The sequence below is a fragment of the Telmatherina bonti genome, assembly GCF_933228915.1.
Source record: "Telmatherina bonti genome assembly, chromosome: 2".
NCBI classification, from domain to species: domain Eukaryota; kingdom Metazoa; phylum Chordata; class Actinopteri; order Atheriniformes; family Telmatherinidae; genus Telmatherina; species Telmatherina bonti.
This window is the reverse complement of record NC_136620.1, coordinates 31,375,174-31,389,672: the sequence shown is the minus strand read 5'-3', so window position 1 is coordinate 31,389,672 and position 14,499 is coordinate 31,375,174. Positions and strand designations below refer to the sequence as shown.

At 36.9% G+C, this 14,499-nt stretch overlaps 1 protein-coding gene across 7 annotated transcripts in view; it reads left to right on the top strand.

The window, feature by feature from the left end:
- The window catches only part of mef2aa (myocyte enhancer factor 2aa), a 60,777-nt gene that overhangs the window by 28,605 nt on the left and 17,673 nt on the right, over positions 1 to 14,499 (top strand). For 4 of the 7 annotated variants that reach the window (XM_079252816.1, XM_079252813.1, XM_079252815.1 and 1 more), the window contains exon 3: positions 926 to 1,129. In XM_079252816.1, the coding sequence (XP_079108942.1) occupies positions 926 to 1,129 (204 nt within the window). Of the gene's footprint in view, positions 1 to 925; positions 1,130 to 3,620; positions 3,654 to 14,499 lie in introns of all 7 variants that reach the window. The other 3 variants (XM_079252814.1, XM_079252810.1, XM_079252811.1) reach the window with 1 other exon arrangement.

Genomic DNA, 14,499 nt, shown 5'->3' with positions numbered 1-14,499 from the left:
TGACCAATTAAAGTTGAACAAAGCCAGCTCATCTGCTCAACTCCCCTCTTAGTAGGTCAGTGAATCTGATAGAAAATATGGACCAACACAGCTCTCTAGCTTTTCAGCACAGCTTTCCCCTGTATTTTTGCAAACCACACGAAGAATACACATTTAAGAAGATGACACGTGCTTGTTAAATACAATGTTGAAGCAAATTTCTGCAAAACAGTCATGGTAAAACCAAAAAGAACAGTGCCTACGCTACTATCTTCCCTTCCTTTGAATTGTGTTTTTTTTTTTGGTTTAAAAAATGAGTGTAGCTTACTGTAAAGAGGCAGTGTAACATAATGACATATGTGAATAGGTCTGAAGCAACCACAGGGACAGAACTGCAGAGATACAGGACAGAGAGTCACTTTGCAGAGAGGGTTGCGTTACTATTGGAGTGATGTATGACCCCAAGTCCCATCTGAGGGCTCATGTTACATGGCTTATGCTGCACTACAGTGATAGCTTTCCGTACATGGAGTCAGGGGCTACAGTAATGTATGGACCCCTAATGTTGCCAAAGCTCTGACTCAGCTGGCTGACTCGTGCTTCTAACCCTGACCTCTGGCCTGATAACTAGACATGGACTGTGTTATAGCGATCATTCTAAAGGAGGGATGAGCTTGTTTTCTGTCACCTTGTTTGCAGCAGAATCGTTGGTGCTATGTTTTTCCTCATACTTACATACAGTTGGAGAACCTTGCTGTAGTATTTCTATCATATTTATCTGCACAATCTAGTTAATATTCAATAAAAGATGTCAGCACAGCAGACGCGCTGCAATATTGCACTGTATAAACACGTCTACTTGTAATGGTCTTCCTAAGTTTGCTAAAAAAGCTATCATTACTCTTTTTTTTTTTTAACGGATGGTTTTGTTTTCTGTTTTCCTCAGGTTACCTTCACGAAGAGGAAGTTTGGCTTGATGAAAAAGGCCTATGAGCTGAGCGTACTATGTGACTGTGAGATAGCCCTCATCATTTTCAACAGCTCTAACAAACTGTTCCAGTACGCTAGCACAGACATGGACAAAGTGTTGCTGAAATACACAGAGTACAACGAGCCCCACGAGAGCAGAACCAACTCTGACATTGTAGAGGTGAGTGAGCGTTGTTTTCCTTCTTTGTGATTTATTACACAAAATCCACGTTCACACCCATTAAATTTAGGCTACATTAATTATCTTAGTGCTGGAGTTGGACTAGAAAAAAAAAATATTCATCCTGCAACAGCAGCAAGCTTGCTTTGTAAATACTGCAAGAGTAGATACAAGAATCAGGAACAAGTAACAGTTTCCTTCGAGTCACCATGCAGATAGGGCCCAGGAGGTCTGCACTTAGTGATAAGTTCAACTTCTCTTGTGTTCATCAACTGTGTGAAACCTATCTGCACACACAGGCACACGATCTCCACTGACCACCAGTAGTGACCTTGTTTCCCACAGATATACCTGTGGTGCAGTGCAGTCTAGCTCCTCCAGACTCCTCCGTACACACGGCTAGCTTGGCTATTTCAGCAGCACTTTTCAGTGATGATGCCGTGTTTAGTTACTTTCCACACAGCTCTATAAAGCTCATCAAGCACTTGGATTTCCTGGCAACTCTTGCACGCCTAGCGACTAGCAGAAGAGCAAGCCACTTGTTATGCCCATGCACAGAATTGCCAGCCGAATGTGTAAAAGCTCAAGTCAATGAGGATGATTACAGATGCATCCTCTTCCAAACATCTTGCACTGGCATGTGTTTGGTTTCTCATCTTATTCAAGATCTGCTTTAAGGGGCCGGTCATTATGTTGACATGAAAGCACACACAATGTATGTTAATGCCTATTGACTAAGTCATGACAGTCAGAATAAAATTATCCATTAATCTCTATTAGTATTATTTGACATCCAATTAGATTATAGGGTGAGAAACTTTTTATAAGACCTTGCAAACTGCTGCATCCCTGTACCCATTTTTTACTGCCACCTGCCCACTACACTTATAGAACCTTTATTGCTATTGCACAATTAAGAAGACTTAACGAGTTTAAGATTGGCGAGATAGACAAAAAAATCAAGAATCCTTGCTTTGAAAAGACTCACTTGGAAGAATTTGTGAAATTGCATGCTGCATAAAGGAGTCAGCTGTGGCCCATTATCTTTTATTCATGCCGCCTCTGCTTGTGAATTACCTGCTTGGCGGAGCTGCAGAAGAGTGTTCTGGCATCCTCATGCAGTCACTCCTCCATCAGGGGCCTTCAAAGCAGAGCAGGGTCTCACCTGCATAAAAGATACATGGATACATTCATTACATAACAGTGACCACAAACCTGTTTATGCTATGACTATGGAAGCTGTCTTATTTCAAACAAGACTTGCTACACTCCTACGCTCTTGAGTGATGGAGTTCTTCCCCGACTAACAGTCGGGCCCTTCCTCAAGCTGTTATATCATATGAACTATAAAAAGTATTTCCGACCCCGGTCCAAATTCATATGACTGGAAATAGCTATATTTAGCGTTGAAACAAGTTCAAACATGCTAAACCTAAAAAAGGGAATGGGTTATAGAGCCTCTACTATACACACCTCATTGTCCATAATGGACCAATTCAAAAAACATAAATTACAGGATTTACTGTCCTTTAGTTTCTTAAAAATCATCAATCTCTAAAATAAAACAGCAAGATAACCAAAGTGTCTAATTAAAAGGTGTTGTCAAGATGAGTGAGTTGAAAAAAAAGCAAGAAGTTAAAGACTTGTAGTTGTGCACAAAATGTGCTTGAAAGCTGTGATGCAAAAGATAATGCAAGTTTGCAGCAGACACTGACAATTCCAGGTTCCCAAACTTTTGTTTGAGCCCTTTTAAATTTTGTAATTTTTTAAAAATGTAAAACAAGGAAATCAAAATGTAGCCTTGCTTAGAATATTGAATCTTTTTTAAAAATTTTTTTAAAGAGCCTTTTTGAAAATCTGGTCATCTTTCACTTGCTTAGCAAGTCACCAGTGTTTTTTGTACGTGGCCAGCTGCTGTGCGACCATTTAAACCACATGGCCCCCGCTGGAATGTACATCATGCATATTGTTGCACCAGTGGTTGAACTGATTTCCCGTTCAGTCCTGCTGGCTGCTCTCAATCAAGCTGCCCTTCGGTCCAAACGGCGGTAACAAGCCACAGTTGTCTGAGCTCAGTCAGCTAGCATCATTACAAACGTGCACATCTCCCCTCTGCCTGTGAATTATGTAGTCAAGGTTCAGAAATGAAGCCGAGCTGAAGAAGCCAACTCAGTGCACTTAACAGCAGCACTACACAATCCGTGTAATTATCCGTGGGAGCTATAATCTAATAATCTTTTAAGAGAAATTCTAATCTTCGCTGTGTGTTTTGCTGGGCACTTTTCCAATCTTTGTCTTCTTCCAATTCTTATCCAATTCACTGAGGAGCTGATCCATTTGAAAGGCTGTGTAGCATCCACCCCTCCCTCATTTATCAAGTGAAATGGGCCTCACATGAGGACACTTACACTGGACACTTATCTAAATTTTTAAATTGCGTTAAACCAATCTGATCCATGCAAACAACCATGTGCTCATTTGTCCAGTTTAGGAGGCAAGAAAAATCCTCTCCCGCTTTTCACTGGTAAGCTCTTTCCATGCGAGAAACTGAATCAAAGGTCACATTCCTGCTCAGTAGTACCATCTGTAGATAAAGGCTGAGCTGTGCAGTGTGGGAGAACAGTCTCCATGTTTTCCACAGATGGATGCATGCCTTGGCCACAGTTTGATAACCCAGTAGAGGGCTGTGGACTTTGTCTCAAACTTGGCTCGCAGTCCAAAGCAGAGCAGTAGGCTCGGATTTTTCTCCTGCGAGTGTGTGTGTGTGTGTGTTTGTGTTGGTGTGTGCGTTTGTACATGTCTGCATGTGTTAACCTTACCAACGCCGCAGGCGACAGATGAGCTATGGTGTGTTGAACAAACCTTTGTTAATTCTTTTTTTTTTTTTTACTGTTTTTAAAGGCAAAATATTTTCAAGCAGCTGTCCATTTATAGTATTTTGTCTTTGGAAGCAAATGCGCTGTTTGTTGTCGTCGTGAGCTGAGCTGTTCATGAGGGAAGGTTTTATGAGTTTGTTTCTATTGTATTACTTACTGAAATTCAGTTTATGCCACAAATGAAAATGCTGCTGTTAGTCATTACATTAATCTAATAAAATTTAGTCTTACTCCCCTCTTTTCTTGGAGCTAATGAAATTTTACCCATGCTCCACTATAACCTTACACTGTTCTCCTGCACACAGAAAAATGCCTGTTTATCCAGGAAAGACGTTTAAATGAGATAGTAACTTCAGAAGCAGCATTTGGCATCTATCTGTCCACTCTTTGAGCAATTTAGCACAATTAAGGTGCCTCGTATGGGTTAGGATTAATCAGGTTTGCAAGCACATGGAATAAACATTAAGGCAACACTTAACAGTAATCTTATAAAATCAAGGTTGTGAATGGGCTGTAACCTAATTTGAGAATACAATATTTGTAAAATACCACTGACTTGCAAGTAGCTGGTCTGTGCTATATGCAAAGAGCTGACATTTTGCTGATCTTCTTTGTGCCTTTACCCTGATGATTTGTGAGAATAAGCAACTGGAGATCATTCATAGGGAAATTCTGATTTTCCTTCTCATAATAAAGACGGGTTGGCCATTGTTGTTGTGACTCTGGGCAGAAACAGACGATTGCTTTTCCTTTTATGAAGGATTGCTCCATGTCTCACAAGACCACCACTGTGTGAGGAAATGAGCATGAAATTATCAGGTAATTTCCATCAGGTTTCATTTTATGGTCACTCTCAACTTTTGTTCGAAAGGGAGCTGTGTTAATAAGATATGTAAATGTTGACCATTATTGAATGTCAGCTCTTTGGTTGTCATCTAAATCAAGACTTCACATGTTTATATCATATCTTTTAAAGGACGGGAGTCAGTCAATGCAATAAATGAGACTGTGTTTCAGAGGTGCTTTTCCAGTGACATGAAACTGAAAGACAAATAAATGTTATCATCAGTTATGGAATGAATCTGTGAAAAAGCTTGGGGCTGAATGGGCACCATGAGTTTCAGACAGGAGATATTTATGTTCGTCAATCAAAGGCTGAGCAGTGATTAAGGCTCATTTCGATCTTAATGAATGCAAATTGGCACATCTGCTATGGTGGTCTAGCTGTCCAGACTCTTCAATTAGCATGATTGATCAATTATCCTCATGCCGGTGGCTCACTGGAAATGGAAACTGGGGAACAAGCCGGGAGGGGGTTGGTAAGAGAGATGAAAGAAAAAAAGAAAAGAAATTTGTCCAAAACCTGCATTCACTGAATCAAAGCTTTTGTTTTTTTTAATTTTCTTTTATTTGATTAGATCAGGGGAATTGGATTCTTAATAACAGAGTTTTAACTGGAGTTAAAGTGCCTTTTTACTTAATTGACAAAAATAAAGCGTCCTCGGGATGTCCGAATGCCCCGATCAGAGATAAGTGTTCAGATTGCAACGGAGCAGTTGTGATCTTACTTCATTTGTTTTGCATTCTGTCATGTCATCTGAGTACAAAAACAAGATTTGCTTTTTAATTTATTTTACCCCTTTATCAGCAGCATTTTTGATTAAATAATTGGAAGAAAAATGAGTCTTGGATCCTATTTTTGCAACATTTCCATTCAAAACCCCCAATTTTCCCCTTAACGTATTAAACAATTGTATTTACCCACTATTAGCACTATTTTTGTATCCATTAAGTGTATAACTGAATTTTAGGAAATACACAAACCTACAATATAGATATCATTTTATTAAACAGCTGAATTTCTGATTACAGTCGGACATAACATGACAAAGTGGATTTCACAATGCTCACTTATAAACTGTGTGGCATCCTGTACATTTGTATGAAGTTTCATTTTTCTAATATTGGTGCTTGAATTTCTAGTACCTAAACCTGACATCAGTTTAGTAAATGTCAATGTTTTCTCAACAAAGGAACAGAGTAAAGGTGCAGTAAAATTTCCTATGATTCTAAATAACAGGTAACATTTGTTGAAGGAGTTGTCTCTGTTATAAATATTGTTTGTAAAAATACAGAAATTCTCTTGCTTTATGCTGTAGTGGCTCAGTTTAAGCTTTAGTGTGGATAGTTACTGTTATGTTAGACAAGGTAAAAGTCTCTTATACAACGTTTTTTTTTTTTGTTGTCTCAGTTCCATCAATGAAGAAAGAGCTATACTTTGTTTCTTGCAGTTGTTATATGTATCAAATGCCAAACACCAGACACTGCTGTTGCCACAAAATGAACTGACATCACTTCCTTTTAAACAGAGTGCTTTTTTTCTCCGGAAAGACTCTTTACCCACTTGTGGGAGAATAACTGCATAACATCTTCAGAAAGCTTGTAATCAGAGCTTAGGGTTGTCTCTCTTTTTTTTTTCCCTTTGACATTTGACTTTTGGGACAAAATCAGCTATACTGCTCAGGTTTTCACTGTTGGCTTCAGCTCATGGTTGAATTCTTTAAGGTTTAATAAAATAAGCATTTGCACATTCATAGAATGTCAAGTAAGTCATTTATTATAAAACCATATTGATAATATTTATCCAGTTTTTTCTTCCTTTTTACTCCAAATCCATTTATTGTTAGTTGTGAAGTTCAGGTTGCCAGGGAAACCCTTCATGTTCTTTTAAAGCTGCCACTTTTAGAAATACAGAAAGGAGTTAATTAAACATTGTGTATCCAAGGTAGCTTAGACCATGCTTTCATAATGTCTGGCTGAGTCACCTATTTGTTGTTTGTAATTTCTGTCATTATCCATAATTTTCGGATTTGTTTACAACGACTCAAAATAGAAAAATAACTGTCCAAAATCAGCAACAATGCAAGCAACAAAATGTTGAAATGTAAGTTCACATGTTCACAATGACAGACTGAAAGGTTTACATTGATTACATTGAAAGTTTATCCATTTGTGTGTTCTTCCTTGTGGATGGTATTCAGAAAGGTCCATTAGAGCGATAGGTTAAATGATTTAAATATCAGGTTTCCATAAGCTTAATACCTGCCCCCAGCTCTTCACCCACGTCTTCCTACTTTGCTCTGTCTCCTCGACTGTTTCAGCTGAGCGCTCACAGCAGCAATGATGAGATATCCCCTTTAAGCTAAATCAAATGTCATTGCTGTTGACATAGATTTATTGGGTTGATGTTGATTTTCCAGGGCTTTTCAATATATATGAAAATTTCCGCTTGCCCATTTTTAATATTAAAGAAAAACAAACAAACAACTTTTGGGCATCTATGATTTACTGGAGTGATATTAAAATTATTTTTCATACAATCCCATTTCTTCAAAAGTTTGGATGTTGTCTAAAATGTCAATAAAGTGATATTGCAATTCGGTTTATGGAATATTTATTAGTATGTATTCATTAAATAAAGACATTAATGTATGAGGTGTTTTTAATTGAAAAAGGGGAAACATGTCATGTTTCAAATGACGCTTTGTTATGTTTATTTATTGTGAATTAAATATAATCAGCATGTTTTCTTTTTTAAATGTTGGGGTAGTAGCAAAACAACTAAATCAACACATAAGATAATAACTTTTAAATTAATTCTTTATTGATTAGAGAACGACATGTATTAATATATTGCTAATCATGTTAATTGACCACAGACATGACTATGTATGAAAAAATACAGATTCTAAATTAAATGTGTACACTTAAAAATCAGCAAATGTCTTTCAGGTGGCTCTCTATTCAGAACAGATATGAGCCTGGAGAGAAAATCATCCCACATGCTCATGAAAACATTGGATGACCAACGTCAATGCAGAAAAATCATCACTGTGTCCACAAATACAAGTAACAACTCTGCCATGGCAAGAAATATACAAATAAGGAATGTAAACAAAATCCATAGACACCTCTTCTTTCTCAGGGTCTGAGCTCATTTGAGATGGAGTGAGACAAGGCGTGCAACTGTTCTGTCATCTAACAAATCAAAATTTGACATTCTCCTCTGAAACCCCAGACACCATGTCCTCCTCCTGGCTACAGATGAAAGGGATCAGCTGGCTTGTTATCAGTGCATCGTTTATAAACCAGCATCCGTGATGACATGAAGGTGTATTAGGGCACACAGCATGGGCAACTTGCACCAATGAAGCTGATTGGCATGTCAGGTTTTAGGGCAACAGATGCCCTTAAGTCTGACATTTTCTTTTAATGAAGATGCTGCTTATTTCAGCAAGACAATGTTGAACCACATTCAGGTTATATTCCAGAAGCATGGCTGTTTGGTAAAAGTGGCCAACCATCTGTTTGTTTAACCTTTTTAAACTTTTTAAAAGGTGAAACAAATATATCATGCAAGGATGTAAAATTGAATTGAAGCTCGGTGGGCGGATCCTACCATCGCCATCTTGGCAGGGGCATATGTGTCATGTCTTTCAGAAAATGCAAATATGGGCAAAGAGGTAGAGCTTAGAGGGGAGCTGTGAGCATCATGGTGGATGATTGACATCGAGCAAACTCCGAGCTGCCTGTAGCTAAGAGCTTACCAAGCTAAATCAAATCAAATCAAATCAAATCAAACTTTATTTGTATAGCACTTTTTGTGCTTAAAAACAATACAAAGTGCTTTACATTATAAAACAATTTACATCAAAATAGATAAAACACTAACACACATACACATCCCCTTTCACCCACCCACAACCACCCTCACCCATGCCCTATTTGCCCTGTAACAGTTAAAAGAAGATGAATGAATGGCCAGGTGCATTTGCACCAGATGTGCACCAGATAAGGAAACTGTATTCTCAGGGAGCCTCTACACAAAGGGCTACCCCCAACCAAGACCACCCAGGCCATCACCATGGGGGCCACCCGGGTCCGGGCAGACAGGACCCACGCCACAACCGTAAAGCTGCAGCGCTGGATCCCGACCCACCAGACAGGGACAGCCCCCACAGCAACACCCATGCAGTCAGAGCAGGGGCAGCCCTCGGCGAAGAGGACCCCGATGAGGAGAGAGCTGGAGTGATAACTAAACAAAAATAAAATCCATTAAAATAAAATAATAAAATCTATACTATGTAAATCAATATATAAAATATATAAATAAATAAATAAAATTAACTAAAAAGAAAGATAAATATGGGTTAATATAAGAATGTTAAAACTTAGTTATAAGCTAAACTAAAAAGGTAGGTCTTGAGCTTTTTTTTAAAAACATCAACAGTCTCTGCAGCCCTGAGGCCCTCAGGCAGGCTGTTCCATAGGCGAGGCCCGTAATACTGAAATGTGGCCTCGCCATATGTTTTGGTACGAACTTTAGGAAGCACTAAAAGGCCGGTACCTGAGGACCTCAGGGTCCGCGAGGGTTCATACCTTAAAAACAGATCAGATAAATAAGAAGGCCCAAGACCATTAAGACATTTATAAACCACTAAAAGAACCTTAAAATCACCTGGAGATAGCAGGAGATAACCAGCTAACGGAGGTAAGCGGGCTAAAGCTAAGTCACGTTGTTAACCAGCTAAAAACCACGGCTGTTCTGCGTTCTTCTTACTAGAAGTGGGAGATCAGGTACCTGTCAATCAAAAGGACACACCCCTAAATATGCCAAATTTCGAGATTAAATTACTTTTAAACGGGCGAGTTAAAAAAAAAGTATTCTCTTCCCCCACAGTTGTCATGAAGGTAAACCTGACCTATTATGCCGAAAATGGATTTTTGAACCAGACATTTATTTCTGCTGTGAAGCTGGCCTTGTTTTTTTTTTTTTTTCCCCCAAGAAGTTGGCCTTTTTAAGTCTTTGGGATTCGCTCTGTTTTGCAGCCAGCCCCTAGCAGATATAGGGGGAACTGCAGTTTTTTGCACTTCCGCATAGGCATCACTTTTAACCGCTGGAGGTTGCCGCTTGATTTAGATTCATTAATAAATCCTTGAATTAGTCTTTAACCTATGTTTTACACAGTGTCACAATTGTTATGGAAATAGTGATGGAGTTTTAGGAACTGTTTGTTTGTCACTTACAGTGTTTTCTAAGATATTATATGTTTTGGGAAGCTTAATTTTGTGACCATAATAGTAATTTAATTTCTTTACCATCCTGTACTAGGATGGTGTTATGCATTGGTACTGATTATCACATAACTGTAAAGCCTATTAAGCTGTTTTTTCTCGAGAGGAAGATGATTATGTTCCTGAGATCCTGTTACTGCTTCCTTGTTTGGCTGTCATGTTGTGAAAATGAACCACTTCCTATTTCCTGTGTGTTCACAGTGTTTTTGGTACCTGAGAGGAGAAAGTTTACCTTTGGACCTATCTTTCAGGACAGGCAAGCTCCAGAGTTAAGTTATGGTTCTTGTCAAAACAAACACAGTGTATGTTCATACAGTACCAGCATGTAATTTTAGACTCATGCAGTAAGGAAAAGATAAAAATAGATTGCACATGTTATGGTGAAAACAGAGAGGGGAGTTCTCTTTCACCACTGAAATGCCTCTGATTATGTTAGTTGTGATTGTAATGTATGGTTTCACTAGCACATGGCATCTGTTATAGTGTTGATAAATACTGAATGTGGTACATGGTGGTGTAAGTACTACAGTTTATTAAAATAGTTATTCCTCCTGCCTTGCTTTCAGACACACATCTTAACAGTGATATACTTCATGAAGCTGTTTGGTGAGAGTTTTCTGAAAAGTCTTCCTTCACCACAGTGAGCAGTATTAATGGTTCTGTTGCAAGCAACATGCTGGGTTTCAAAGTGCCCCTTTTTATAGGACAAGGACTGCTTTTCCTCTGGGCTTTTAGAGGGAAAAAAAGGCCACCATTCTTCTTTTGGAGTTCTCTGAATATAATGTTCATCAGGTCTATTTCTACATAATTAACTGCAATATGCATCCTTTGAAATTTAGCTGAAATTTGATTAGTTTAAATATTAGTTATAATCTGGTTTGTTGAATGACTTCAATGACTTTACGTCAACAATATGCTGCACTGCATCTCGTTTTATTATATGCCTGCCTCTTTGCATGTGTACACTTGTTACCCAAGTTTTATGTGTGTATATATATATATCTATATATATATATATATATATCTATATATATATCTATATATATATATATATATATCTATATATATATATATATCTATATATATATCTATCTATATATATATATATATATATATATATATATATATATATATATATATATATATATATATATATATATATATATATATATATATATATTATATATAATATATATATATATATATATTATATATATAATATATATATATATATATATATATATATATATATATATATATGTATATATATATATATGTATATATATATATATATATATATATATATATATATATATATATATATATATATATATATATATATATATATATGTATATATATATATATATGTATATATATATATATATATATATATATATATATATATATATATATATATATATATATATGTATATATATATATATGTATGTATGTATATGTGTGTGTGTATGTATATACATTTTTGTCCGTTATTGGGTCCTCGCCTTTATGAAGATGTTTGTGGCTTCTTAAATTTGTGCAGATCGGCTTGATTTGAATGTTATAGACTTGCTAAAATGTTTATTGTAAACTTGAAGATTTAATTATACCATAACAAGGACCCCTGGTTTAAAACTGTGTTTTAAGTAATATGTCAGACCATTAATATAAGAAGATAGCAGAAATATTCTATATTTTAATACTTTGTGAAACTTCATGCTGTATCCTTGGGGCTAATTGAACTATCATAGTAACACAGAAAGAGAATGAATATCATAAATAAAAACAACTAGTGTGTATTTCACCAACAGATACACATTAAACTCAAGAATCAAATTCAAACAAGGACAATCAAGTGCTATTTTATTTTACTCTGCTGAAGATTCACTAAGAACAAATTTATGTATCTTTCTACACAAATATTCTTTATTTTGCATCAGATTCATTTATTGCTACCTGAGATTCACCATAATATAATTTGCTGCAACATTATGTTGCACAGCATTTAAAAATAAATAATCTGCAACTTTTCAAACTTGTCTTAAACTATACAGCTTGAACAACCAGTGGTGTAAACCATTCAAAATAGGTCATACGTTGACCTAATTTGTTTTATCTGGGTACAGAGTGACTTTGACATCTGTAATGCTAAAGATTATTGGACGCATCCTTTATGTATAATGACCTTCCTGTTTGACTAAAATGAGTCCTTCCTTTCGTACACAACAACTTGAGTGAGTTATATTGTTCAACAACCAGCTTGCCCTTGTGCCACCCTCCTCCCACTGTTCAAGCTGTGTGGCCAACCCCTCCTGCCCAAAGGCGAGGACAGAGCAAAGCCTGCTGGGATAGGGGAGCGAATTGGGGGTTTTGTTGGCACTATGCCACCTTCTCCTGACTGCCTGGCCTGACTGGGGGCAAAGAGGGAGGCTGCTGTGTCTCAGATTGATGAGGACAGGCCTGTGGTTGGGGTATAGAGTGTTGCAGAACAGACGTCCTGCTGGCACATCCTGCCCTCTTTGCTGCGCACCCCCCCAGTCCTCCGTACTCGCCTTATCGGAACTCCTAATTGTCCTTATGAATATTTTAGAGATGAGCAGGAATGGGAGTTCAGGGTTGGGGGTATGGTTTCAATGGCCCTGACAACTAATGATCCACTCAATGACCAAAGAGAGAAGAAAATGAAGAAGCAGAGAATGAAACGGAGAGACAGTGCCTCAGTTACCTCTCCTTTTTGTTTTGGTGGAACAGCACATGTTCTTACCTTTTAATTCTGTTGTACAACATTGAATTACCTTTATCCGTAAATTGTAGTTGAATTCTCTTATCTAAAGACTTTTCTCTTTGACTGTCGCAGCTAATAGCTTTGCCACATCAGTCATACCACGTGCTCAGAGCAGAAAACTATGGAATCTGCTCACTGCACAGCAATTCCTCTCATTTATTCCTCTCATGAATGGACTGCATTACATTGAGAATCTTGTCAGTCAGTTGCACAAAATCTTTTGTAGTTTACTATATGAAATATCACAAGTTAGTCTTTTGTATATATAAGTCTAAGAAGATTTTAGATTTTAGATTTACTGTATGACACACTTTGAATGTACAGACCTCTAACTTCAAGGTCCGTATAAGTTGTGGGTGTATTTTGTTGCTATAGAGTCAAATGGGACTGTATACCACCATATATTTTACAGTGACTTGGTACCTCAAATTCTTGAGCTGACATTCAAAAGTTTGGGAACCTCATGAAATTTTTAGCAATCACACAATGCTCTTGTTTATGAAGGCTTTTCATTAGGAAGCAGAAATGAAATTTTGCACTCTGACTCACCAGTTCTGGAAATGGCAGCATCAGCAGCAAAGGGTTTTGCTAACGCTAAGTCAAAACAAGTAATACCCACAAATTAGAAGTTTACAAACTTTTTTATTTTAAGGTAGCAATTTCTGTGGTTTGGAATGTAAATAAAAATGGTAGCCGTACACATGGAGGTCTAATAAAAGTTGGTAAGACCGAGGAACCTTTATCAAGTAAGTGCTCTGTAAAAAGCACTTACTTACTGAGCTATAAAAGCCATTTTTAAAGTCATATTTGATGCAAAAGACCTTCAGGAAGATTGTAATATTGTTCTGCTCCATAGCACTTGCAGAAAAAGAATAATTATAAGAGGAAAACCCTATTCTGCATCCTTAGAGCAAAATACAGCATCACAAATATAAGAATAAACATTTAAAGACACCTAATTTATTCAAATTAAATCTAGTTGAAAATTAAAGGTAACATTTGTTTTAACTGTAATGAGGCGAGGCATCCTTTGACAAAAAAACAAAAACGATGGATAGTTTGATGAAAGAAAACCCCTTCAACAGGTTAAAACATGGTGGATCAGACATGCTCAGGCTGGGTTGCTGCCACTAGTAAAATAAACATTTCAATGGTAGAAGAATGGATTCACTTTAACACCAAATAGATACTGGAATCCCACAACATCTCTAATAAGAATTAAGCACACCACAAAATCCACAATGGACTATTTCACAAGACACAAGATGAATGTTTTAAAGAAGATAAAAATATAAAGTAAGATTCTAAAAGACACTTAACTTCAAAAAGTTTTTACATGGTTTGATTCTTGCCCAATAATTTTACCAAGTACGAAAGATGCAATGTGTACCATCTTTTGTCATTGGAGCTTAAATGCCTCATCTTTAACTTCTTGACTTAGGGGAATTACACTTCCTTTATTTCACTTAACTACTCACAGAAATTTCAACCAAACTTTAGCAATCTCCTGCATATTGTTCTTCTGCCAGCTGCAAAAGAACAACAAGGAAATAAATTGTAGACAGTCAAATTGAA